We start from the raw sequence: 27,361 nt of genomic DNA on the forward strand, positions 1-27,361 counted from the left end.
ATCAGGTTAAGATTATTTAATCCTCACACGATCGTCACTTTGCAATTATTGATTAAAGATGTAATTAAAAGATAATGACTAACCTGTAAGTTAATTTTTTATTAAATTTTCGTTATAAGAGATCAAGATAGTGTTTATAATATTTGTTTTAGTGAAAGTTTTACAGATATACTGAACGAAGAAATAGACAGTTCACCACCATTTTCGTTGTCGACATCAAGTACCACTAATGCAGATGATCAGCATGTGGTAAATAATGTTAACATAATAAGTAAAGGTGTAAATAGACCGGCAAAACACACCGGAGAACGCCAAGGTTTAAGAAGTGTTGAAGAAATAGGTAAGTTAAAAACTCTAAATTAAACAATAGCATTCGATGAGCATGCAATTTTTGCAGAATAGCATCTAACAGAAAAGGTTTACTGGTTTTAAATATTTTTTCACAGATCCGAAGTACAGACATGTATTCAGTTTTCAACATTTTAACGCCGTGCAAACAAAAGTTATCGAAGATGCTTTATATTCTGGTTCGTTTAATTTACTGCTTTGAAAAAATCATGGATTTCGAAATTTTAATCTTTAATAACTGTGTAATTCATAGAATTATGATCATTATCTTACGTTTTAGTTATTTTAATGTTAAATGTAAAATAATTTCAGACAAATCTTTGGTGGTTTGTGCGCCAACTGGATCCGGAAAAACGGTTATATTTGAAATGGCCATCGTTCAATTACTCATGGAGATGGAGGAAAAAAATTTTGATGGAGATTTTAAGATCATTTACAGTCTGTATATTAAATTTAATCTGTAATTTAAAAAAAAAAGGAAGAAAATACTCCCTAATTATCTCTTGTCCACTGAAATTGTCACAATTCTTAATAACCTACTTGTACTATTACTTTGTTGGGCATAAAAGCAAATATGCATCAGCCCAATTTTTAAATATTTTTTTTTATTAAAGCGTTTTTGCTTTTATACGCTTGATATTATTACTATTGACTTAATGTTATAACTGTCGATAGAGACTCCGTCTACCCGAAATAAAAAAAATGGTTAAGTAGCCTATGTTTCAGGCTATGCTCTACATCTATGAAAAATTTCATGAAGATCTGTTCAGCCAGTTCTAATAAACATCCATCCAAATATAAATTGCATTATTTTACTTTTAGTAAGATGATATAAATGTTTTGTTCCCAGTGGCTCCAATAAAAGCCATCTGCACTGAAAGGTTAACCGAATGGTATCCGAAGTTCACTAAATTGAATGCCTTATGCATTGAAGTGACGGGAGATACTGATGTTGATTTCTCACAATTGAAACCTTACAGGTACGAATTCCTTCGACTATCCAATCCCAATATATGATCTCGATCCATTCTTGCTTATCTTAGATTGCAATTGTATCGATCGCCTTCTAATCGTATTTAATATTGCGGTCTTTCTATCGGTAACATTTAACGCAAAATAATTTAAAAAAATACAGCGAATAGTAGTAGAGATCAGTATCTACTTGTGATTAAATTAAGAAACAAAATTAAGAATGTATTTTAGAGGAAGTTTGAAAGTACAAGAAGAAATAGCGAAGAAAATGATTAACTTGGTATAGACTTATGAAAAGATATAAACAAGAAAGTATTAAAATTGAATGTGGATGGATATAAAGGTAAAGAAAGACCGAAGAAAGTACGGATTGTGTGAAAGAGGCTTAGTAAATTTATATGACGGCTGATAGAGATGTCCGAGGTCCCCTCTCGGGGGCCCTTGTGCCTTGTCACTCCATGGAGCATCCACCGAAGCGATCGTAGTAAGTAACGACTCGTGCCGAGGCTCCTAATGTAGCCCTCGAGCTTAGTTACTCAAGCCGGGTGGATCTGTAAATGCCTCTTCGAGGCAAAAAGTGGCCATTCAGTCACAAAAAAAAATGTTTGAAAGAGTCTATACTGTGCCCTTTAGGGGTAAGATCAAGTTGATGAATTTTAAATCGTATAGGATTATTATAACGACGCCGGAGAAATGGGACTTGTTGACACGAAGATGGCGCGACTACAGAGGTATGGTGGAAGTTATCAAACTGTTCCTCATAGATGAGGTTCATATATTGAACGATGTCACTCGAGGACCTGTGTTAGAAGCTGTTGTCAGTCGCATGAAAACTATACAAGTATGTACTAATAATTTTAGTTAACAATCTTGATTCTTAAGTTTATTTATTTATTTTATTTCTTTATTTATATAAGTATACATAACAGCTAATTTAATCCGACAATTGCATAGAAAAATATACAAGTATACACAAAACCGATAAATTAGCCAATAGGTGCGTAACTACATTATCAGAAACATTTTTTTCTAAGTTCATTGAGTACGTAAATTATAAAGCGCCAAAAAAGATCACGTAATAATACATATAATTTTTTTTAATTAGATTAGATTAAGTTCATACACAATTTTATTTTTGAAACTTTTTGATAGGTGAAAAATAAACAACAACGATACATTAGGGATATAGATTTTTCTTAATTTTATGTGTAAATTCTTTTCATTCGATGAAGTAATAGTTAATTTAAATTAGACTAAACAATCGCACAACTGTTATGCGATTGTCGATTGTTTCGCAGCCAATTCAACTGTTTCAAAAATTCACCAACTAAAAATCGAGTAGTGTGCGCACCTCCATATAAGCGCATAGGAATTAAAGTGCGATTAAACAGTTGTGCGATAGTTTAGTTTCAGATTTGCGCACGCTATTACTTTGATACTTTTTATGAATTATAATTTTAGTCATCACTACAGTCAACTTACCGAATAGAGCAACTTCAGAAACAAAAACAAGGAATTATAAATTTATCACAAATAGACGCGAACTCGCCTAAAATAAGATTTGTCGCTGCTTCAGCTACCGTTAGCAATCCTGAAGATGTCGCGGAATGGCTTAACGATACGAACAAACCCGCTGTGTTTTATAAGTAAGAAATATTCACACATTTCCCCCATTCATCCCCTACTACAGCAATATTCCCTACTTACCCTTATCTACAAAGTCTATTCAATCCCCATTCACCCCTACCTCCCCAATGTTAGACAAAATACTAATCTGCTAGTTACAAAGGTATACAAATTAATTCTTATAGTATTTTTATAGAGACGAAATAATAAAAAAAGAAATAATTTTAAAAATGCATTTGTACGTATTTTGTGTAGATTCGGTGACGAATGTCGTCCGGTAAAGTTGAAGCGCGTAGTGGAGGGCTACCAGTGCCCCGCGGGAACGAGTATATTTAAATTTGATATCACCTTAAACTATAAACTGTGGCCTATCATTCATAGATATGGTGATAAGAAGCCGACATTGGTTAGTACTTTTATAAAGAATTTAACTTTAGGATAAAGATTGGAATGGTAATTACAAAAAAAGAAACATACAGACGAATTGAGTACCTCCTTCTTTTGGGAAGTCAAAAACTGGGGAAAAAAGACTAAAATCTTTGAAATAAAAGATTTCGTAGCTTATAAGGTGTAATAAGTGTATCTTCGAATAAATAATAAAATTGGCAACAATTCATTAGGAGGCAGCAGGCCTTGTTATAGTCTCTTTTCTTAAGAGGAAACGATGGGAAGGAAAAGTGGATTTTACGCTGGAAACGCACAGGAAGGGGAAATATCCTCTTTATGTGGGTCTCATCTTGCGTTGATTAAGAGTAGGCAACATATCTGAAATTTCGGATGTCTATGGGCAGCGGTCATTTCGCCATTTCAGCAAATTTTGGTCGCCGCTTGCGCGTTTGTCAATTTATAATATAAAAATTATAAGTAACGAGCTGTTGCCCGCGACTTCGTCCGCGTGGTATTAGAAAACATACGAACTATATAAATAACAAAAAGCTACGTAACCCTCGGGAACTGGATATTTCTCGGGGATGAACCACATTCCATGTGTACTTAGTTTTATATCTGTGCCAAATTTCAATAAGATATGTTGAACCGTTGCAGAATGATCAAGTAAACATTAAAAAACCAAATTAATGAATCTCACAGGAACCGTAACTATTCCCGGGATAAAATGTAGCCTATGTGTTCTTCCAGACTATGCTCTAAATCTGTACCAAAATTCATGGAGATCCGTTCAGCCGTTTTGGCTACAAACGCTAACAAACATCCATCCATCCATCCATCTAAACTTTCGCATTTATAATATTAGTAAGATGATACTTTAGCTGCAGTGTCAATTTATTGTAGATATTCTGTAACACTCGAAAAGGCGTAACTCTAACAGCAGAGGCTTTATCCCGAGATATAACATTTAAATTTAGCGAAGAACAGAAAGCAAAACTCACGATTTTAGCTTCCGCTATAAAGACTAAGAAAATCCAGGTTAGTTACCTAATTATCTACTTATATGTTCACTAAAGTATTATATGATTTAAATATAATTTTATAATGTCATTTTCTTTATCCTCCCGTAGTGACGCAACAGGTTTTTGTCCTCTACATAACTACGTCATCTCTGTCATCACTCCCTTCTTAATCATGTCACCTTTCGTGCATTGACAATTTACACAGATTATTTCATAAGATAAGATAGTTTCCTTAAATTTAATTGACTTCATTACTCATGCAAAGTGCATTTCAAATAAAGTGACTGCGAATAATATTACTATCTCTGTTTTATTCTAAAATAAAGAAAAATATGGTATTTAAAAATAACATATAGTGGATATTTATCCTAGTCCGGTAATAATAACGAATTACGGGCCGTAGCAAGGCTCTTAAAGGAGCCCTTGAGTTTAGTTACTCCTAAACGAGGTATACTCTAAGCGCCATCTGCGCTCCGCCACCTCAAGCCCAGCAAATCCATAAATGCCTCTTCAAGGCAAACAGTGACAATTCAGTAACAAAAAATCGATATTTATATAATTCTTTAGTCATTGGTACTATGTGGAATCGGTTGCCATCACGCCGGCCTACTGTTCGAAGAGAGGGTGAACATAGAGAGAGCGTTTCGCAACGGAGATCTGCCCATACTGATAACAACTACGACATTGGGTAAGTTAATACTAGTATAGAGTTTCTTCTAAAAAGTGTGATACTTGAAAATTAATTCCAGTTCTCTTCCACACTATCTTTCAAACCATTTCTTATTGTGGGTTGCAAAAGACAAACCTTTTTCAATATCCTTGCACTGTCAATAGAAGGTAACGTATCTGCAATCTTTAAAGTTTTTGCTAACTAGTTGTTGGTCGCGACGTCGCTCGCGTCAAACTAAATAAATATTGCCTTTGTTACTCTTAAATAAATTACCTTTCTAACGGTGAAAGTATTTTTAAAAACGGTTCAGTAGTTTTTGATTTATTTCAATACATACGAAAATACAAATCTTTCCACTTTATAATATTAGTATAGATGTCTACTTTAAAAACATCAGGTGTCTGTATCATTGAGGTAAAAGTTAACAAGAATACATTGTAATTTGTAAAGATTAGCATGCATCACGTGTATGACCTTTTAACCTTGGGCGGAGGCAATTTGCGAATTTCTGTTTATGACATCATAAAAGAAATTACGAATTGCGATTACGCATTGTTTTATGAATCTGAAGATCTTCGTGCTCTTCGGGAAGTTTAAATTCTTACAATGAGATACTAGATAATAATCAAGATGTAAATTCCGTAATTTCCATAAGAATTATGATACATCCACTATCAGAGTTTATTGTAGAACTAGCTGCCGCCCGCGACTCTTCACGCGAATTTTAAAAGGTTATTAGCCTATGTTCTACATCTATTTCAAATTTTAGCATAATTCGTTGAGCTGTTCTTGAGATTATGTAGTAATCAAAATCCATCGAAACTTTCACATTTTTTAAAATTATTCTTGTATATTATGTTATAATAAATTTTCAGCAATGGGCGTGAACTTACCAGCACATCTTGTAATTATCAAGAACACACAACAATATGTTAATGGTACTTACCAGGTAAGAGAAAATCAATATTGGAAAAAACAATGGTCGAATTCTAAAATGCAAGGGATTCAATAATACCCAGTAAAAATCAGTAAATAGTTTCCTTTCTTCTATAGGAATATAGTATCAGTACGGTGCTGCAAATGGTGGGCCGTGCTGGACGACCACAGTTCGATACCGAAGCAACTGCTGTCATAATGACACGAATTACTGATAAGGTATGTTTTAACTAGTTAAGAAGAAAATCGGGCAACACTAGAACATCGGCATTGACGTCCCATCCCTATGACAGCTGTCAATGTCATTCGGACGTATCAGAATAGCGCGACATTCTGGCGAGAGGCAGTGGCCTGAGTGTTTTATTTTAATTATATTGTTACAGTTATTTTAATGTTAAATTGTACTTTTCTCTCCTAATAGTTACAATACAGGTTTCAAAAAAGATTAGCCCATAAATTGGATTGAAACTTTCGTCCACATACAATTTAAAGATTGACCTCTATACTATTTATAACATTTTAAATGAAAAGCATGCCTTTTATAAACGTATTTATTTGTTTGCTTACAAAATTTACATGATTAAAAAAATTATACTAAATCGAGTTACAACAAAATCGTAACTCAAACTAGTCACTAAGATCTCTTAGTTGTAATGGCATTGACCTATAATAACTTGAATCACAGAATTGGTAACTTCGGCTAGCGATAAGTACAACATTTTTATTCAATTTTAAATAATCACAGGTAATAAATTGAAATTCGATGAACGCGAAACATAAATAGATATTAAATTTAATTAAAATTAATTATAAATTTCACAATTTTTAATCCTGTTATCGTTGCGTTTTCATTTGCCTTGTGCGAATGGGTTTGCGTTATTCTCGAACGTAATCTTGGGTACAAAACCGCTTTCACCTTCGACAGTGTACTCAACGTTCATGAGTCTACCATCAGGTAGCAATACTCGGTATCCCCCGACGACCTTCCCTTGTGCGTCACCAGATTCGTTGGCGCCGAAATATAATGTTTTCTCTGGATCTTCAACGTCGTATTTATATTCGTACTGTAAAAAAAAGATAATACATCGTTATTATGCAGTTTTATAAAGCCACTAGCTTAAGCCCGTGAATCCGTCCGCGTAGATTTAAAAAAAATAGTAAGCCTGTATGTTTTTCCAGACTATACTCTTAAGCTTTTCATCGCGATCTGTTGAACCGTTTAGACGTCAAACTTTCTCTCTAACAAACATTCATCCAAACTTTGACATTTACAACAACAGTAAGATAAATAAATTCAATTAAAATATACCAAATAATTAGAATTTAATTTTATTCGGTAGTTAAAGTAATTAAAACTTAATAATTATAACCCCTTGACATATTTCTCAGAAGTCTCAATCATTAGTTTTTATAGATATTAAAATATACATTCATGTAATATTTCTACATACATACAAAAGTAAATTAATGTAATAATATAAGTAACCTTGCTTATTTTATTACATCTATAAAGTAAACCTTGAATGTGCTTAGAATAAAAAAATCAATTTATAAGAAGAAGATTCGTGGGAAAATTCTACGCGAAGTTAAGTTTAACTTAGTTTTTTGTAGTTATATTTAAATAGGTTTTTTTGGTAAATAACTTATTACATCGACTTGAATTACAGGAAGTTAAAAGTTTCTTTTAAGTTTTAATTTATAAAAGCTATGTCGCAATTTTTTGTTTTACTTAAATACGATTATAATTTGAGATTAATTCAGAACAATCTTAATAAATAAAATAGCGAGGAAGTCTTGAACGGTGAAAAATTTAAAGAATGTTGACATATCGTCTACATACATGAGCTTTGATGAAAAACATTTTTAAGGTGATTGAGATTTCTGTACATAATAAATGTAAACAGTATCTCCTCCTTTTAATTTAATCTGCTTTAGCTAGCTATACTGAATTCAAATGTATCAAGTTAATATTCAGATTTAACAATAAAAGAATTGTACAACGGAAACTCATCAGTCCAATCATTTAAATTAATTGCAAATAAAACTATTATAGCAATTATCTTGTAAAGTCCGTCTCTAGATACAGGACTAATGCAAAGCGTTAACACGTCTTATAGCCTATCAGGTGCATCTCAGTAACTTTGTATTATGTTAGCCATGTGAACGGTTGCTTGAGATCTAATTGGACGCAATCGCAAGCCTCTTTGTGACCTTATCTATCGTGATCGCGTTACCAACAACGAACAATAAAAAGCCGATGCATTGTACCTTGAGACACAAGAAGTGCAATTCCGTGCGATATATTTGTTCAAGTTCATATAAGAATGTAAATACCGAATTTAATTGGTATACATGAAAGATTGTAATGATAACATTTAATTTTTGTCACACGAACTTTGACTCGCGAAATAATTAACAATTAGCTAGCGAATTTTTTTATATTACGAAATCGCAATTGGTCATTTGACTACGATATACTTTTATTTAGAACATTTAATGACTACGGATAAATTCAAGTACATAACTTAAGAAATAATTCTCAGTTTCTCTTTTAATATATCGATTAATTAGTAATTCCTTAAGTACGTTTATTTGCATTCTTTCACCTTCCAACATATTTTTCTTCATCTTTTGTCCAAACATGTCAATCGTGATGAATATTCAACTATGAAAATGCCGGCGACCTTCCAAACAATCGTGCTAGGAACCTCACTCCATACTTCTAATGACCTGTGCTTCACGTGATTTATTCAGCATTTTATGTATTCTTAGAGAGCTAATAAGATGTTGTTGATTCCTTTTATAGACTGCGAAATGAAGATGATATTGAAAAGTACTTTGTTTCTTTCTAACCATTATGGTATTTAACTGCTGCATAAAATATTTTTTTTCTTTTTCATGTTTATTTTTTTTTTAATTTATTTCTCTTTTGGTTTTAGAATTTATAGTTAACCATACACTTCGCTTTGAAAACTTTCTCACGTAAGCTTATTTAACAGTGTATGAATTCTTTGTGGTCTGCCACAAGTTAGCAAACAGCACCTCAGCGTAAGCGCATTTGATCTTAACATGTATCTAAAATTTTAATACAATTGTAAAATTTAGAGAAAGTCTCTAAGTTGCCACTCCCTCTCCATGTACAACAATTCCTCAAACCTGAAGGTCGCGACTTCTCTTATAGACATCTATCGTAGGGCTTTCTAGTCTTTCTTAAAATTTGTCAAACACAATTATAACTTACCGGTGTGGGTGGTCCGTCCTCCTGTTGCGCGGGCGCTGCCAGTCCATGCCTCAAGCTCACGCATACAACCACAAACGCGCAGATCAGCATCTTTGTTGATGACATCTGTTATATTGTAAAAGACAAAAACGGTTATTAAAGAACGTCACACAATCTGATCTTGACTGGAAGTTTGACCTAGTCGAACTGTTAAGTGATGTGTGTTAAATGTGTAAATTGATCTTTATAATAATCTATGGTTTTTTTTCTTTGTCAATTTTAAACATTCATTATGGTTTGAAAATTGTCATTAGATGCGTGAAAATGTGAACGAATGAAGTTAATGAATGGGTTATTCATGTTAACTAGACCATTTTAAATGTAATAAAAGTACGTTTAATTATTATATATGTCATTACCATTTAGTTGAGGCTATAATAACTCATGATTAATGGATTTATACATAAAAATCTGTAAGTAAACTTACGACTTATTATTTGCGTTACGGAAAAGAAATAGAAAAGTGTTGTTTTCATATTAAGTTATAAATACGCGTGTGATGTGTATGTTTGAATAACAAATTAGAAAACATATTCTAGCAACTTTGTGAGGATTTCCAAAACAAAGGAATGTGTTTATTGTAATTAACGAAAGAGGTTGTTATTTACATAAAATCATAGATGTAATTGTTGTGGCCTTGTGTGATTGATTTCTGCGGACACAAGTCACAAGTCGATGCCAATTTGACTGCAAATGTGAGAATTCGTATACATTTTATGAATGTTTTAACGAAATTATAGACTGATGTTAAGACATGATATTTTGAAAATAGCTTTTAAAATATTCTCGAAGCATTAGAAAAACCGAACAAAGAGCGAATTACCAACATTAATTAGCTCAATGTTCATTTTATAGCATTGAGGTTAATTTTGAATGGGTGCTTAAAGTGTTGAGATTTAGATAAATTGCAACTAGATACATTTTGTTAATTATTACTGAAATAAATTCGCACATGAATAATCTATTTTAATACTGACAACATTATATTTGGATGGCAAAAAATTACTGCGTTGTATAATATACGAGTATAGTGACATTAAAAATGGATACTAATTTTTGTAACGCATAAAGTAAAAATATATCTTCCTTCTTGTCCTACTCCCGTAGGATCGACGCGATAGGCGTTTGTCCTCCACATAACTCTATCATACGTCATCTACTTAACAACTACATGTACGAAACAGAATACAAAAATTGTTTTGTCTTTACAATATTAAGTTATAACTGACTGGATACCATAGGCCATGTCTATTGCAATTTCTTTAATTCCGCGCGATTGAAGTCGTGAAGTTAAAGCTACATACAACATTTAACAGTGGTAGTGCCCGCTTTAACATCTTAGCACGAATGGACCGGCACGCCCGGTGTAATACCACGACCACACAGAAGGCAGACGTGAAATGGAAGCAATTCCGTGTTTCGTATGATGAGTGTGTCGTCTTTACCATCCTTTTCTTATAAGAACAGGATGGGAAGAGGATGTGGATTTGACGGTGGAGGAGATGCATAGGAAGGGGAAATGTCCTCTTTATGTGCGCCTCCTCCTTCGTCGGATAAGGGTAGGCAACGCATCTGCAATTGCGGACGTCTATGGGCAGCGGTCGCTTCGCCATTTTAGCGTATTCAGGTGGCCTGTTGCTCCTTTGTCACCTTATGTTATAAAAAAAAACTTACGTAGAAGGGACCTAAACAAATTAAAACAAGCTTAACAGCAATAAAACGTTACTGTAAAATTATGTTATTTGCAAAATTGTATTTATAATATGAAAATTATTTTACGACATCCTCATGACACTTAAGTCGTGAAGGTTGGAAGAACATGGCCAATTAGTAATGATTTATGATTGTATCACCTTAATGATTTTTTTCAATTGCTTTTAGATGTGATAAATTGTGCATTTCAATTTGCAATTATGACATTTTAATAACATCTCAAACTATAACACTCGAACTGTCGACAGGAAGAAATGCTAAAGCCCTCTTCAGACGATCAATTGTAACTGACATGCGTGTGAGTATAGGCAAAACTCTACGTATAAAGTTCAACTTACATATTTTGCCTACACAAAGATTTAACTAACATATTTATGTCAGTTTGTAGCAAGCTTTACCCTATCGATGCAAGTGCAACCGGCTACAATTTAGCAGACGAACCATGGTGCGTCTAGTTATTAAAAGATATAGTATTACTTTATGAGTAAAATTATTGAAGCCGAAGTAATATAAAAACTTGGGTGTGTTCGAACACGCGACGTGTTAGAATACAAACGCACATGCGTTGATCGTTTAATTAATTATGTAAGGTGAATTAATTTTTCTTTTGAGTAATAGCGGAAGGAATGGGCTGTCTATTCCTGCTGTCAAACAGCTGTGCACATAGCGAAACAAATGTTAATTAAAATTTTTGTTTTGACAAGATAAAATCTAACTGTAACTCAAAAAGAAACCTTTTAGCCTTCCTAAAGAGTTCTTAAAAGAGTAGTTAATATTTACCTTTAGTAGGCCCTTTATTTTAATGACATTGGCATTACTAGACTCGATTTAATCTCAGATTGTTACCGCATTAACCGAAATACTTAAATTACAAGGAGGGCCAACGAGGCGTAACTTGGTCGTGTCGTTCTATATTCGGTGTTACTGAATAATTATAACCTTGTAAGATAATCATACTAATATTATAAATGCGAAAGTTTAGATGGATGGATGGATGGATGGATGTTTGTTAGAGTTTGTAGCCTAAGCGGCTGAACGGATTTCAATGAAATTTGGTATAGATGTAGAGGATGGTCTGGAAGAACACATAGGCTACTTACTTTTGTTTTTTTTAATACCACGCGGACGGAGTCGCGGGCGAAAGCTAGTCCTAAATATATCCATGTTGTTAAACGGTTTAACTCATTAACGTTTTTTGACAGCATTACTTTGTTAATGTTTTCATTGGTTGCGTAAATATGTTCGGAAGTTTAAAGAAAAACAATCGGTGTTTTAATTCGTATCGCGTTAATTTCAGTTTTTTATCCCAATTACGGTTAACTACATTTTGTCGGATGTTATGATATAACATTACTGGTTTTTTTAAGATTGAAGTTATATTTCTCTATCGGCTTTCTTTCTTAAAAAGAAACTTCTGTAATTTTCCGTAAGAAATTAGAGTTTCCACTCAGTTGAAAAGTGTCACAGCATGAACAGAGCTACGAATCTTAAAACTATTAATTTCCTTCTTTTCAAGGAAAACCAGAGATACTCTCAATTTTAATAATTTATTTCTATAGAAATCGACGATAGTGAAAATTATGAAGGAATAGCATAAATTTTTTGGTCGTTACCATTTATTTTTACTTTAATATTTTGCTAAATTTTGAACTTCTTTAATTCTTCAATTTTACTTATAACAAATTGTTTTTTGGTAATCTCACTTTGCAGTTTAGTTTACTAGTTTTTCTCGTGCGACTTCATCCGCATGAAATTATAAAAACGTTATTGTTTACATTTGTCAGATTCTCAGTTGCAAAATTATCGTTACCATAATAACCTTGCTTCCTTAATTTTGGCAAATTGTAGTTTATGGTCCTTTTCCCACATGAAGGTTTTTTTTTTTTCAATTTATTTAGCCCCTATGTTTAATAGCGTTAAAACGTGTAGTCTAAAGCGTGTCTTAAGTGTAGGGCTTTTTATTAAAGAAAGAATTATTCAAAAATATGCTGTGGTTGCTGACATCCTACGTAACTAAGTAATGTGTGTTTACGCTTTATTACAATAGTAAATTAATAAAGCTATTTTATTTTTATTATTTTATTTATTAGTATAGTATAGATTAATTGCACTTTATAATGTTCATCCTTTTTTGCGAAGTTGACTAAGATGGGTGAGAGTCCCTGACATAATATCCTATCCGTATCCCTCAGTCATGTGTGAGCTGATGATATCGAAGATCCTTATTTCCGGAGTTTGAAAAATCTAATAAGTTTCTATCGAATCGTTTAAAAATATTAATACAAGTTTAAAAACTTACCGTTGGTATATTTGAACACAAATGATACTACACAAAACACTACAACTGGATGCTATTGACAACGGTGGCTGTTAGAGTGCTCGGCAGCGACTGATGTCGCGCCCCGGTACTCTCTGATATTTATATACGCACCCCACGACTCCCCTTACGTTCCGAGGTTACCACAATGTCGCCCTCTCATGATGGATGTCTCTACGCATTCGAATACACCCAATAGCCGTGTCTAAATATCAATTCATAATACATTACCCGCTTACAAAATCTAGAAACACATTGCATCTTTACAACTACGTACAAAATACATTTTAAATACAAAAGCATCAATGTATTCGCAACTACTCATTCTTAGTCTTAAGCATTTGCACGTTTTTCGTAACTTAATCGTTTTTCGGCCGAAATTATATGGTTAGTAATTATTTTGTAATGTCTTTTACGTGAAGATCGGCTATCAAGCAATTAAAGCATAGTTTGGGGTGACCGTGAATCTCCAATTATACTCACATTTCATAGCTAAATGAGTAATGCGTGGTCGGAAAAGCCTCGCCGGGCTACTATCAAAAAACAGTTTCATGTTAATGATATATCCATACCAAAAACAAATACAATAAATAAAATGTTTTATATATAAATATCGATTTTATGTTTTTATTAGAAAACGTGATATTTTTTTAAATTTTGCGTTTACAAGTTAAATACAAAGGTCAATTCAAAATTAGCTCAATTCAGACAGATGTTCTGAGACTAATCAGTTTTTACGTCATTGTTAGACTGTTTAAAACATTCATGAATCTACGCAGTCCTGAATACAACTTGTGAAATAAATGTAGTAATCGTTGGCAACACATTAGCAAATTCAAAGTACATACATTTAATCATATTAAATAGGGCACAAGGAAGGACTAGTATGTCCTTTGAGGTAGAGCCCAGTGAAAGCGACACGCACTGTCATCTTCAGCTCGTGATAAGGAAGTGATGCACATTTCTGTCCCTTTATCATCGACATGCTTTTCAAACGACGACAGTTCATAATCGTGTATGAAACCATTTATTTATTACGAATACCATAAAACCAATAATAAACTACGTTTATGCTCAAAATAATGAGATCGATATCTTTTTGCATAAAAAACTATCATTTGATAAAGATCTTATTTTATAACTTTTCCTTTTGTTTGCGTCATCATGTCTGATGGGGTTTACCTTTTCCGTACCTTTTAGTCATAAAATTAGTCACAAAATATTTCGAAACTTAAGTATCAGATCAGTATTTTTATATACTACACGCTTAAGATATATTACTATTATATTGCCCACTTCAGAACTAAGAAATACATTTCTGAAGTCAACAATAGTAGCATCAATTACCGATTTAAGAACAACATAGACTTTATTTTGGTCGGTGGTCAAAGAGCAAGCGGCCATCGGAATTCGCCAGATTAGCGAAGTTACCGCTGCTCTTTGACCGACTATGATCATGGTAAGCACCAAGCCGGCTCATTGCAAAAGAAGTTGCGGACTCTACCACTGTTAGTTTACGATTGTAGAAGCAATAATCCACTGGCAATCATTGTCATGATATTTTTAATATGTGGCAAGTCAAAAAATAAATAAAACAATAATAATTCGGGTTTACTCATAAATTTAAGGTAAATTCAATTATACTACCTTTACGACAGGCAAAAAAAGACATATAAATAAGGCGCGATAAATCTAACAAGTTTAAAATATTTAAAGGATCGCTGCATGTGGATAAAGATGCAAATTTATTATACTACCTGTACCCTAATTTCCATTACGATTAGATTTTTGATTTTTCCTAAATAAATTAGGATAATTTAAAATGGGACACGATATTTGTAATCTATATCTACTAATGTAAAGATTTGTATTCTTGTATGTCAGTAACACAGACCATTTTTTTATTTCACGCGGACATTGTCGCGAGCAATAGCTAGTGTTATATTAGTTACAACTTTTTTCGCGATAAAAACGTATCGGTAGAGGTAAGAAAGTATTTTTGTATATTTGATTTGAACTTTCCCTGGTTTTTTTTTTTTTAATATTTTGATTTTATGGCTACAATGTGTACAGTTTACAACAAGTTTCGGCAATGAAAATACAAACAGGAAGCAACAAACTCACAAGTGCGATAGGAATTTCTAAGACAATCGATATATCAATTTATATATACTACTACTACTACTCAGTCATAGGACGCCCACTGCGGGGCATAGGCCTCCCCCAACGATCGCCACGATGATCGGTCCTGTGCCTCACGCATCCAGGATACTCCCGTAATCGGTCCATCTTGCGGGAGGCCTCCCCATGCTGCATCGACCTGTCCGTGTCGAATTTATACTTATTACATAAAGTTCTTTAAAAAATGTTATTCGTTTTCTAATATGACCTAATCTAATATAGTAAAACACTCCGGTTTGTGTGTTCTTTTAATATCTGTAAGTGAGGTATCAAACTAGAGTCAATGCTTTAGTACATTTCAGTATGTTACAAAGTACTATGTGGTACTTTTTAGGCCAATAATTGTATTCGAGAGTCGTTTTTTGACAAACTTTTCGTCTTTATTAATATCATTTTTATTTAAGCAATTAATTCACTCTATTTTTATCTTTAACTAATTACCTGTGACTTCGTCCACGCAATATTAAGATAGAAAATACCCTATAATATACCCAGCTATGTCAGCTACCTTTCAGTAATGTACGTTTTGTTACTATTTTTAATTCCACGTAGACGAAGTCGCGAGCAACAGCTAGTAGAGCATAATTAGGTCGTAGATTCTAATTGTCTCTGATATTTATATCGTGAACCATCTTTTTTGGCTGAAACTTTTCTTTCAATTCAATAAGTTTATTAGCATTACGTCTTCTTCTATTCCTTCCTTTCTATTCCTTTTCGATTGAGCATCAATCTTTATGAGGATTAAAGCTTAATCCAAAAGGACGAGGTACTCAATCGTCTGCGCTTATTTCGATTTCATGTTATTGCATTCTTTACAAAAATTCTAACCTATACCAAGTTATCGCCAATTTAAAGTTTCATTGCTCGTTAACTCCTGTAACTTAGCGCGTTGTAATAACGGAGACTTGTAGTATTTTATTTATATTTTCATAAATACTTGTTTCTTAGAATTCAAAAGGGCAAGGTTAATATTGCAACAATAGTATATATTATACCTATATTGTGTATCTTCTATGTAAAACTTAATACCACATGAACTTGCATTTACCAATAAGTGACACGATCTTACGGTCTAATATACAAGCGATTTAAAAATAATAACTATACCATTTTTTTACATTAGACATCCTCAACTACATTGCCCAGTTATTTTTAGTTAGTTTACTTAATATTCAGCATTATTCAATCATTTTTAGTAACCAAAGTAATTTTTTAAGGTTTAAATTTAATTCCAAAACACACGTTATCATCGTTATCATAAATTTATTAAAATACATAATTTAACGCTCGAAATATCTTTAAAAACAATGGTTAGAATGCTTGGAAGGCAATTATATTCACAATTCAAAGGTAAAAATAACACTACAAGATATTTATAAAAAAAATATTTAAAGCACATTCCAAAACGCTTATCGATCGTTGCCTGTCCCACGGTTTTAGAAGTGGGTAAGGTCATAGTGGCATCGTTTGAGCCGCGTGTAGGTCTCGCGTCATTGCGACATGCAACGTTCGCGCCGTCTGCCGCGGAATTAATACAAATGTCTCATGACGTATTGTACTCTAAAATTAACTCTTTTAATTATTAAGGTATTGCACAAGATCGCAAATAAGTATTAGGTGCATAAAAATCGGACACCCTAACGAGCTATGCAATACTTCCTCATTTCCATACTTCCGTCTATCGGAACTGGCTTAGACATTGAGGTCCGTTTCGTTATTTTATCACAGATACATTTTTTAGTTTCAGGTTGAAATTGATTGCTATCTTGCTGTTCTATTTGAAGGAGAAGAAGAGCATTCTCTCGTTCAAGTAGCGCCTTCTCTCTTGCCAAGGCTTTCCGAGTTAATTCAGCTTTAGAAATCTTTTGCCATAGTCTTGTTAGACCGCAAGATGTTGAAATTGCCTTCATTACTAAGGAATCATCTGATTGAAGTCTCCTCAGATTTGTTTTAGACTGTACTGGAGAATGGGGTATAGATAATCCGAACGGTAAAACTTTTTCTCGTTGAGTTTCGAATTTTCGACATAGTCCAGCAAGGCGAAGGATTTTCTCACCTTTTTTATGAGCCTCTCTCAGCCATTCCATTGTATTGTCCGAAGCTTTTACTAAATTTGCCATTTGTTTTGTATCTGTTTTACAACCGTCGAATAATATCTGCTTTAAACGAAAACAAGCTGATCTATGTCTATCACGACGGTCCCTAAAAACAGCTTGTTTCGTTCCAGATTCATAGGCAGCAAGTTCATTTCGAAGTCTCCTAAGTAAACCATCACTGTCAGCTATTTTCTTAGCTTGTGATGCGATTATGTCTGCCATCAAGTTTTCTTTACGGCGTAATCGACGCACTGCTTTTTGATTGGCAGCAGTTTTTAAGACGTAGTTTTTAAGAATAGCTTTGTAATCATCCCACATTGTATTATACGAGTTTTCTAAGTGAGAACGAAGATTTTCCCGTTCGCTAGCATATTTGTTTCGATCCTCATCTTCTTTTACTAAGTTTTCTCCGCGTGTTGTCCAAGCAAGAGTATCGGCTGTAGTGTGCCCATGGAATATTAATAATTGCAAGTGAGTTTCTGCTGCATTATGATCTGATTTAATTTGATTTGATTCTGTTTCCCCCATTTTTAATAAAGCAGCAGTTCTACGATCATTCTCTTCAGAGATATTTTCAATACCAGTCAAAAAGTTTAGAATCATAGTGTCTAAGGTGTCGCAAAAACTAGCTACAGTTCGCTGGAACTGATCATCCGCTAAGTTTATAAGTTTCATTATGTTGTTGATATAATGATTTTTCTTATCAACAGTCCTATCAAAACTGTGCCAAAAGACTTCGATATCTTGTTTGAAGACAGGTTCTTTTATTTTAAGCATCAGGTCTCTCCATTTTTTATCCAATGCCCCTCGTCTCCGAGCCTGCGCAACCATTTCTCGTTTGAGTTCTTCATTTTTTAGTCTCTTCCGTTCTTCAGCCTCTGCCTTTAATTTCTCTAGCCTTTTAGCTTCCTTTTTTGCCTTTTTCTCTTCTTTAGTTAAAGCCATTTTTATAATATTTTGTATAAAATATTGAGTATATCGTTGATAAGGATGATTTATTAATTTCAAATGTCAAAATGGCAATGACAAAACGTCAATCATGTTTTTAAATAAAGCTATTATTACCAGCAAGGAAATTAATAATAATCACAGCGCGTATATGCAGTTTTAATAGGGTTACAGAAATATTATAATGTAGTAAATAAAACTCAAACAACAATTTAGCTCTACATTATACAATATTACGCCAAACTGTAGTAAAAAAATAAAACTAACTAGTTCTATTTATCAAATTTTTTTGTGTAGGCAAGATATCAAGCTCTAGTCGGAGGATGTGAACCTCTACAAAGCTATCTACATAAACGTTTAGCTGAGAATCTAAACAGCGAAGTGGCTCTGGGAACTCTGATCGACCTAGCGCAGTGCGTTCAGTGGGTTCGATCCACGTTTCTCTTTGTACGAGCAGCACGTGACCCGAAGATGTATCTAGGTCTCCCGCAGTCAGCGCCTACAGATCTTATTTCTAGGAAAATTGAAGGTATGTATTACAGTAAAACATTTATTACCAAAACAGGATATAAATTTAGTTATATCTATACTTGTTATAATAAAGCGTAAACACACATTTCTTTGTTCCCTAAGATCTCAGCAATTACAGCATATTTTTGAATAATTATTTCTTTATAAACAGCCCTATACTTACGTCACGCTTTAGGATATATATTTTCACGCCATTAAACTTAGGGGGTAAACATTTTGATAAAAACCCTAATGTGGGAAACCGACCATACGATACGAGCTGCTAACGTCAAGAAACAAGATTGCCATAGTAAGGTCATTGGTATTTTGACATTTGCAATCGAGAATTTGTTAAAAAACAATAAAATAAAATATTCATAATTTTATGCGGATGAAGTCGCATGGGAACAGCTAGTAGGTCATACATTTAGAACAAGTAAACTCAAGATCAGTCAACAATTGTAAGGTCTTTGTAGAGCCATTAATGGGTCTACTCTACATGGAAGTCCGTCTTCACAGAATGTCTACTTAAATAAACAGCATACCAATCGTTACATTTCTAATTTACGTCTATGTTCTATATGGTAAGAAATGTGGAAGGCATCTAAGGGATGTTAAATAATCTGATAAAGATGTCAAACGCAATCTGTGGCTTTATAAAGTTTGTTAAAATAAATGCACATTGCACTTTGGATTTCATGAATCCGCTACTAGTTCCGGATCATGACGAATGTGTGTCGAAAGAACGTGCCATCTTTAGATTTATCAAGGCATGCGATCTCTAACCCCAAGTATAAGTAAGAGACTACAAGCGTTTTATATTTTGACTGCACAATTTCGTTATTAATACCAACACTCTACTAGTAAAGTTTGTTTTACTTTTCTGGTATTTAATAGTGATATGAACAACCTTTTATTAACTTGTTAATTGATAAAAATGGATATAAATTCCGCTTTCAGCTTAACGTTTAAGACTATATAAATTGTATTTCAACCTGTTGCATACCCTATAAATTGTAAAATGTCATTGAAGACACTTTAACGAGCTTGTATTAAGATTTATGTCACGTGGCCGTAATTTAAATAATTAATAATAAAATTATATTTAATCTTTTGGGTAAACTGTCATCCTTAATTTAATCAGATATGTGCATGAAAGCAGTGAACGGGTTAGAAAGGTCGGGTCTGATAACGAAGGATGAAGTATGCTGCATACAATCAACAGAAGCTGGCCGTTTACTATCTATTTACTATTTGGATTTGGAAACCATGAAACGTATAATGAAAGTAAGTGATGTAAGATAGTGTAGAAGTATTTAATAATGAACATTTAAACTATAACTTATCGAAATACAGTATAATTTCTTTTCATATTCCATTTCCACATCTTAGTAAGTGACAACTATTTATTACTAGCTTTCTCCCGCAACTCCGTCCGCATGGAATTAAGAAAAAACAAAAATGCGTCTATGTGTTCTTCCAGACCATCCTCTACATCTATACCAAATTTCATAGAGATCCGTTCAGCCGTTTAGACTACAAACTCTAACAAACATTCTTCCATCTAAACTTTCGCATTTATAATATTAGCATGATAATTTAATTGTATAGTTCATTGGTTAGAAAAGCACTGCAATGTAATTAACCCTCAGGCTTTAAATTATCCCCTTAACACTTCAGTCTAGACTCATCGAGTTTCTATTGTAATATCATTTGTGTGTCGCATCGTGTTTCATAATCCTTGCACCGAAGACTTATCTGCGTTTGTGATATCTATTGTCTATTAATTTAAACAGATAAAAAGTAAATCTTACGTTACTTGTTAGAATAGCTTTTATTGGGTAATGGAAGAATATTTGAAATACGTTTAGTAAATTTTCGAGTTTTAGTTATAATAAGAAAATTTGATGCAATATGCACCAATGTACCAATTGTCATACGGATGATAAAAAAGCAAACCCGACTAAAAAAAAGAATAGTTCATCACCCGATTTTCCTCATATTTACTTGTTCATAAACTTGCGATTCTTTTAGATATTTTAATTTTGTAATATGACAATTTGATATCGATTTATCATTAGTTTAAAAAGCTTTTAAGATTTGCTCATATCCACGAAGAGGTCTGGCTCATTTGTATATCTGAAATATTAATTTTGTATTATCCCACGTCAGTTTATTTTTTGGGTTATTTCATTTAAAACATTCTTATCATTTCGTAGACTAAAGACTTTGTTTATTAAATTTATATTAAAATTATTATTAATTTTAGGCAAACCAAAAAAATCATGATACTCATATAACATAAAAAACATGAGAAATCACGCAAATCGGTATTGTTGGAGACCAGCACTAATCATCTGATTGGTGAAAACTGAGGCCGTTTTAGTACATAATTTAGTAAAATAAACTTATGTCTTCTTTTTAAATATTATATTACATCCATACCCAAGCCTTGACTGGGTTTGAAGTAAATTATCGAGTCTCAGTATTTCAAAGTAACGTGATATTCAAATAAGAATACATTTTGGGTCTTCTAACTGATGTACCCAAAAAATCGGGTACACTGACCTGTACCAAGCGGCTCTTTTATCCTTGTATCGAGATAAAAGAACAATTTAGTTAAAACCCGTTCGTTTTAACTATCTAAGCAAATCTTTTCGCATAGATAAAAGGCGACGAGTCTCTAGAACAGTTATTATGGGTTGTATGCGAGAGTCACGAACTATCTGATATGCACCTCCGCGTTGACGAACGGAGATGCCTAAACGCGCTAAACAGAAACAACGCAGCCGCAACTATACGCTTCCCTATGAAGGGGAAGATCAACACAAGGCAGATGAAACTTAACTGGTAAGATTTTAAAGGACTAGCTTTCGCCCGCGATTCCGCCTGCGTGGAATTAAAAAAATACAAGAGTAAGTAGCCAATATGTTCTTCCAGACTATCCCCTACATCTATGCCAAGTTTCATCGAGAACTACAAATTCTAACAAACATCCATCCATCCTTCTAAACTTTCGCATTTATAAAATTAGTCGGAAGTAAGATTAATACGAACCGTCTAAAGTTGTCATGTGTAGAAACACTTTTTGAAAACAAATTGTTATCTCGCTTTGCTCAAATACAAGGAAAAGTATAACAATATAATGAACGAATGTTTTAAAAATCGTATAAGTAATCGCTTGATTATTGTCGTTAATTATTGCTGCTGAAAAATGCTATCAAAGTTTAAATAGGTCAATCTTCTCTAGTCAAGAAACTCAGGTACTATTTATAACAATGTAAACACAGCTAACAACCACACAATATACCATCGTAAAATACCTCGCCACTGCCGGGTAGCATGTGGTTAGGTAACCAAAGACTGCATAAAACGATCAGTTCAGTCTTCTTCCTGTGAAATCACAAAACAAACCTCGAAGAGACGCGTAGAGTTGCATCTTTAGACAATATGCCATGTTAATTGTACAATATGAATTAGTTTTTATTTTCATAAGGTAGCAAGTGGCCACCTGAATCCGGAGAAATGGCGAAGCTAATGCTGCCCAGAGACTTAATCGATGGAGGAGGAGACGCTCATAAAGTTCATATTTATATCTCCTCCACCGTCAAATTCACATTCCATACCCATCCTTTCCTCTCAAGAAAAGGGAAAGGGACTAAAATGAGACCTCCGGCACCACACTTCAGATGAAACACGGAATTGCTTCCCTTCACACCTGTCTTCTGTGTGGTCGTGGTATTGCTGGGGGCCAGCCAACCTACAGTGCGAAAATGTTAAAGCGGACTCTTCCACTGTCAGACATATTCACAGTTATATTACTTGTTATGGGCATGACCGGAATATATATAAAACTACTTAAAATAAGACAATACTAGTATATACTAGTGGACTATGCTTGCTTTTCAAGCTAATCAACCTAATCTATTATCGTATATTTTCTTCAAAAAAACATTTTCAATTCCTTGTCTTGTGTCTCACAGTATAATCCAGGCTGTGCTAAGCTGTCTACCCATCCATGAACCCTCCTTAAATCAAGAAGCCGTCAAAATAATGCGAATTGCTAATCGCATTTGTAAATGTAAGTAAAATGGATACTCTACACTTTTGACCACTTAAGTATTGCTCTGCTATATAGATGTTACTTTTAGCACTAGAAACCTGGGTAGCAAATATAAGATTTTTTAGTATGTTTTAGCTCTTTTTAACAGTTACAAATTCTATTAACATTAATTCTTAATTAAAATTTATAACCAAATACTGTGCAAATATTCTACCTTGATTATCTTCGTTTCGCTAAAATAAGCTTAAAGATTTTATTTAATTTGATAATTGAAAATCATTTATAAATATGTTCATGATTAAATAAGTTAAAAGATTTATATCTCCATATAAATAAAGTATTAACAATTTGTAATCACATATTGTGATTAGCCGCACCTAGAAATATGTCTGAACAGACAAACAAGGCCACGGTTTTGCTTATATTACTTAAATGTCCCAATTCTATCTTTGTCATACGATATGTGTAGTCAATTGCGGATTCCAAAATAAACGTTATTTATTACTTATTTTAATACTAGCTTTTGCCCGCGACTCCATCCACTCCATATAAACAAAAGTAAGCCTATGTATTCTTCCAGGATATACTCTTCGTCTATGCCTAATTTCATCGAGATCCGTTCAGCCGTTTAGGCTACAAAATCTAACAAACATCCATCCATCTAAACTTTCGCATTCATAATATTACGAAGTAAAATAACCAAATTGCAGTGAAAAATGAAATTAATTTACTTCAGTCTCTAAGGATATTCGGAATATTTGTATTAGTTTTTGGTTTTAATTAGTTTACTAGTCCAACAAACTATAAAAAAATAGCATTATAAAAATAATTTCAGGTTTACTGTCTTATGTAACTCGATCGAACGAATGGAGTTCTCCGCAAAACTATCAGGCAGTATTAAATGCTATAGTTTTAGCGAAATGCCTCGAGTCACAAATTTGGGAGAATTCAAAATACGTTAGCAAACAGTTGAAAGGAATTGGGCCGACTTACAGCACTTTACTCGCTACTGCTGGAAAAATTAACTTCATGTTACTAGAAGAGAGTCATCCACGAGATTTGGAAAGAGTGAGTTAATACTCTTTTAGAGGTTATTCTGTGAATTATTTACCAGCTGTCGCCCTCGACTCCGTCCGCGTGGAAATAAAAAGTATAGCCTATGAGTTCTTCCAGGCTATCTATACCTATGCCAAATTCCATCGAGATCCATTCCGCCGTTTAGGCTACAAACTCTAACAAACATCCATCCGTCTAAACTTTCGCCTTTTTAAATATTATTATGATGGCATGTATGATGCTGTCTAGCCATAGACGAATGCGCTGTTTACACCTGGCCAAGACAGCTGGTCAGTATCGCAAAATAACTGGACTAGCATAGTGTGAACGCTAACTGAAGCCAGTGACTTCACACAATCTACGCCGGGCGGCCCAACTGTCTAACTGCCAAGTGTTCACCGGGCATAATAGCTTTTACAGCACAAGCTGTTTTTTTTTATTGGTAGCAGTAGAATTAGAATGTGAGCCGACTTTTTTTTGTAATTTTCTGCAGATAATGAATAAAGGTCCACCAGCTGGTAATGTTCTTCGCAAACAAATAAGTTTACTACCAAAGTATCAACTAACAATTACCCCAATAGATGAAAATAGCGTAAGCGTACAACTAAAACTTCTAAATCAAATGCATTTAGCTGAGAACCTAGATCATTTAACTGCCGGTGCGAATCACAAGTCTTACATAATTATAGGAGATTCTGAAAACTATTTACTAATATTAGCAACTTTCAAGTAAGTATTAAAAACAAGAATTAAATAGCATAATTTAGAGTTTTTACAACATTTTTAAAAATAATTTTCCAGAGACAAAGACCTAATAAACATTTATGATGGCGAAATAACATACCAAGCTGTTAGAAGACATAACTTTGAACACAAAATTATGGCTCACTGTATTAGTTCTAACTTCGGTAAGGAAACTGTTTATAATCTTGATTTGGATACAGTAAAAAAAAATTCTAAAATAAGTATTTTTTCAGTCGGCATTGATGTTCATTGTGAACATACATTTCAAGGGCTAGAATTATCTCACTCTAATGTTATACCAATTTCTTCAAAAGAGAAAACAGACAGCAAACATGTTAAACAAACAGCCATAACAGATACTTTTAAAATACGAAAAAGACAGAATTACGATCCTGTTGACAAGAACGCGGTAAAAAGGAAATGTAATTTTGCTATAATCGAACAAATTAAATCATTCACTCAACCAAATGATAAACGCAATGAGACTGAAAGTGAGAAAATCGAAGGCAATGAAATATTACAGAAAAATAGTTTTGGTGTTGATTTATTTGATGATGAACATTTTTTTACGATGAGCGAATGTAATAACGAGGACGATGAAATAAATGAAATTTTAAATAAAAACGACAAAGAAATTCTAGAACAAAGCGCAAGTAACAACAATGTAACTCAAAAACAGCTGCCAGTTGTTTTTACTCCTTTTAGTAATCTACACATGGGAAGAGAAACTTATGATCTAGAAGTTAAGACGACAAAACAACCACAACAAACAACAACTGAAATTAAATATTTAAACAACATAATAGAGAAAGAACAAAACAACATAAATGTTGTTGATGAAATGCAGGACACAAATACTATGAAATTTAAAGAGAGTAATGAAGAAGATGAACAAATAGGTAAAATCTTAAATGATATCGAAAAAGAAATTCTAGAACAAGTTAAACCTAACCACAATATAATTCAAAAACAGATGTCAATATCTAAACCTTTTACTAAAACGATCGTTGAAAGAAAAAATCATTTAGAGATTAATACACCGAAAAGTGGAACTGTTTTTAAAAAGTCAATAGAAAATGAAGAAAACAACATAACTGTTATCAATAAAATGCAGGAAAACGTAAATTTTACGAATTTCAGCGAAATTTTAAATGAAATCGAAAAACGAAGTATGGTACAAAATAAACTTAGCTACAATGTGACTCAAAAATCTGTGCCAGTTATTTATGACTTTAAAGTAAAAACAGAAACTAGACCTAGGGTAATTAATAAGGCATTGAGAAAAGAGAAAAACAACTTCAATATTATTGATAAAATACAAGAGAAAGCAAATAATATGACTGAAAATGATGACATTGTAATTACAGGTGAACAGAGCACGTTTGTTAACATTACTAAAAATCACATTGACGAATATATAGAAAAAGCTAAACGAAGTGACAATGACATAGAAAAAAATATTCTAAATTTGTTAGAAGTAAGTCCAAGCAAATCGTATTGTGAAGACCTTTTACCAACTAATGAAAATAGTGAATATTTATATAACAAAAACATCGATGACACTTTAAAAATCTCCAAAGAACTTTCAATTCTTGATAAAGAAGACATTGGAAAGTCTACATTACCACAATTACAAATTGAACATCAGAATGGAACAATAATCACCGAAGCTTCCAAAACCAATAAAACAAATAGCGTAATATTACAGAATGAAAATAAGTCGAATGATCATTATAACTTAGATGAGTTAGAATTCAATAAATTCGAAGGGGATGATTTAAATTACATAAACCCCATATTCATTTCGAACACCATTGAAAACAATAACGTCATGTCCAATCCTGATAACGATCAAAACATATCCAATGATTTCTTTGCATTAAGAAAGATACAAAATGAACATAATAAAATGTCTAACTTTACAAATATCTATTCAAAGGTCCACGAAAATAAACCCATTAACAATAATATGGACTATGATCCTATTAAAACTAGTGAAAACCCTAATACAATACCTAATCCAGAAAATCTAAAACGTATTACAACAAAAGACTGTGTTTCACAAATATTACAAGAAGAGGGATTGATTTCCAAAGATGTCGAAACTAATAACGAAGACAAGAGCATTATTTGTGTAAAACCAAATCAATTTGACAATCACAAGTACTTAGAACTAAATAAAATCAATAAAACTATGGACATTGACTATTTAAATGATTACGTTGAATTTAATAAGGTTTTGGTTCCAATATTATGTTCTAATCCTACTAATAACATAAATCAAGACTCTAAACTTCGGTCCGACAGTGGTTTAGAAAAAGCTCAAAAGATCCAGGACAAAAAAACCCCCCTTCAACCATATTTCAACAAACTATTAGATAGTACCATTTCCTCAGAATGTGAATATATGAAAAAGTTTTCATTTACCAAAACAAAGGTAAACATTTGCACGAAAACTAATAAGAAAACTAATTATTGCGTCATAAGTAAAG

At 33.0% G+C, this 27,361-nt stretch overlaps 3 protein-coding genes across 3 annotated transcripts; 1 reads left to right on the plus strand and 2 right to left on the minus strand.

The window, feature by feature from the left end:
• On the plus strand, positions 1 to 27,272 carry LOC106107530 (probable ATP-dependent DNA helicase HFM1). Its single transcript, XM_013288406.1, has 19 exons — positions 1 to 85; positions 153 to 340; positions 447 to 527; positions 661 to 786; positions 1,199 to 1,328; positions 1,990 to 2,161; positions 4,237 to 4,371; positions 4,923 to 5,043; positions 5,901 to 5,974; positions 6,079 to 6,180; positions 18,794 to 19,025; positions 20,151 to 20,293; positions 21,672 to 21,856; positions 22,990 to 23,087; positions 23,905 to 24,137; positions 24,619 to 24,854; positions 24,927 to 25,033; positions 25,103 to 27,032; positions 27,266 to 27,272. Exons 1-19 carry the CDS (start codon positions 75 to 77, stop codon positions 27,270 to 27,272), a joined length of 4,311 nt encoding a protein of 1,436 aa, XP_013143860.1. The 5' UTR covers positions 1 to 74.
• On the minus strand, positions 6,505 to 13,359 carry LOC106107702 (pro-resilin-like). The gene is made up of 3 exons (XM_013288687.1): positions 13,254 to 13,359; positions 9,203 to 9,307; positions 6,505 to 7,025 (listed from the first exon to the last, which is right to left on the minus strand). The coding sequence occupies exons 2-3, from the start codon at positions 9,305 to 9,307 to the stop codon at positions 6,810 to 6,812; spliced, it is 321 nt and encodes a 106-aa protein (XP_013144141.1). The 5' UTR covers positions 13,254 to 13,359; the 3' UTR covers positions 6,505 to 6,809.
• On the minus strand, positions 16,705 to 18,530 carry LOC106107701 (coiled-coil domain-containing protein 65-like). The gene has a single exon (XM_013288686.1). It carries the CDS (start codon positions 18,491 to 18,493, stop codon positions 17,090 to 17,092), a length of 1,404 nt encoding a protein of 467 aa, XP_013144140.1. The 5' UTR covers positions 18,494 to 18,530; the 3' UTR covers positions 16,705 to 17,089.
• Positions 27,273 to 27,361: the final 89 nt, after the last annotated feature.

This window comes from Papilio polytes, unplaced genomic scaffold (genome assembly GCF_000836215.1).
Source record: "Papilio polytes unplaced genomic scaffold, Ppol_1.0 DF821956.1, whole genome shotgun sequence".
Taxonomy (NCBI): Eukaryota; Metazoa; Arthropoda; class Insecta; order Lepidoptera; family Papilionidae; genus Papilio; species Papilio polytes.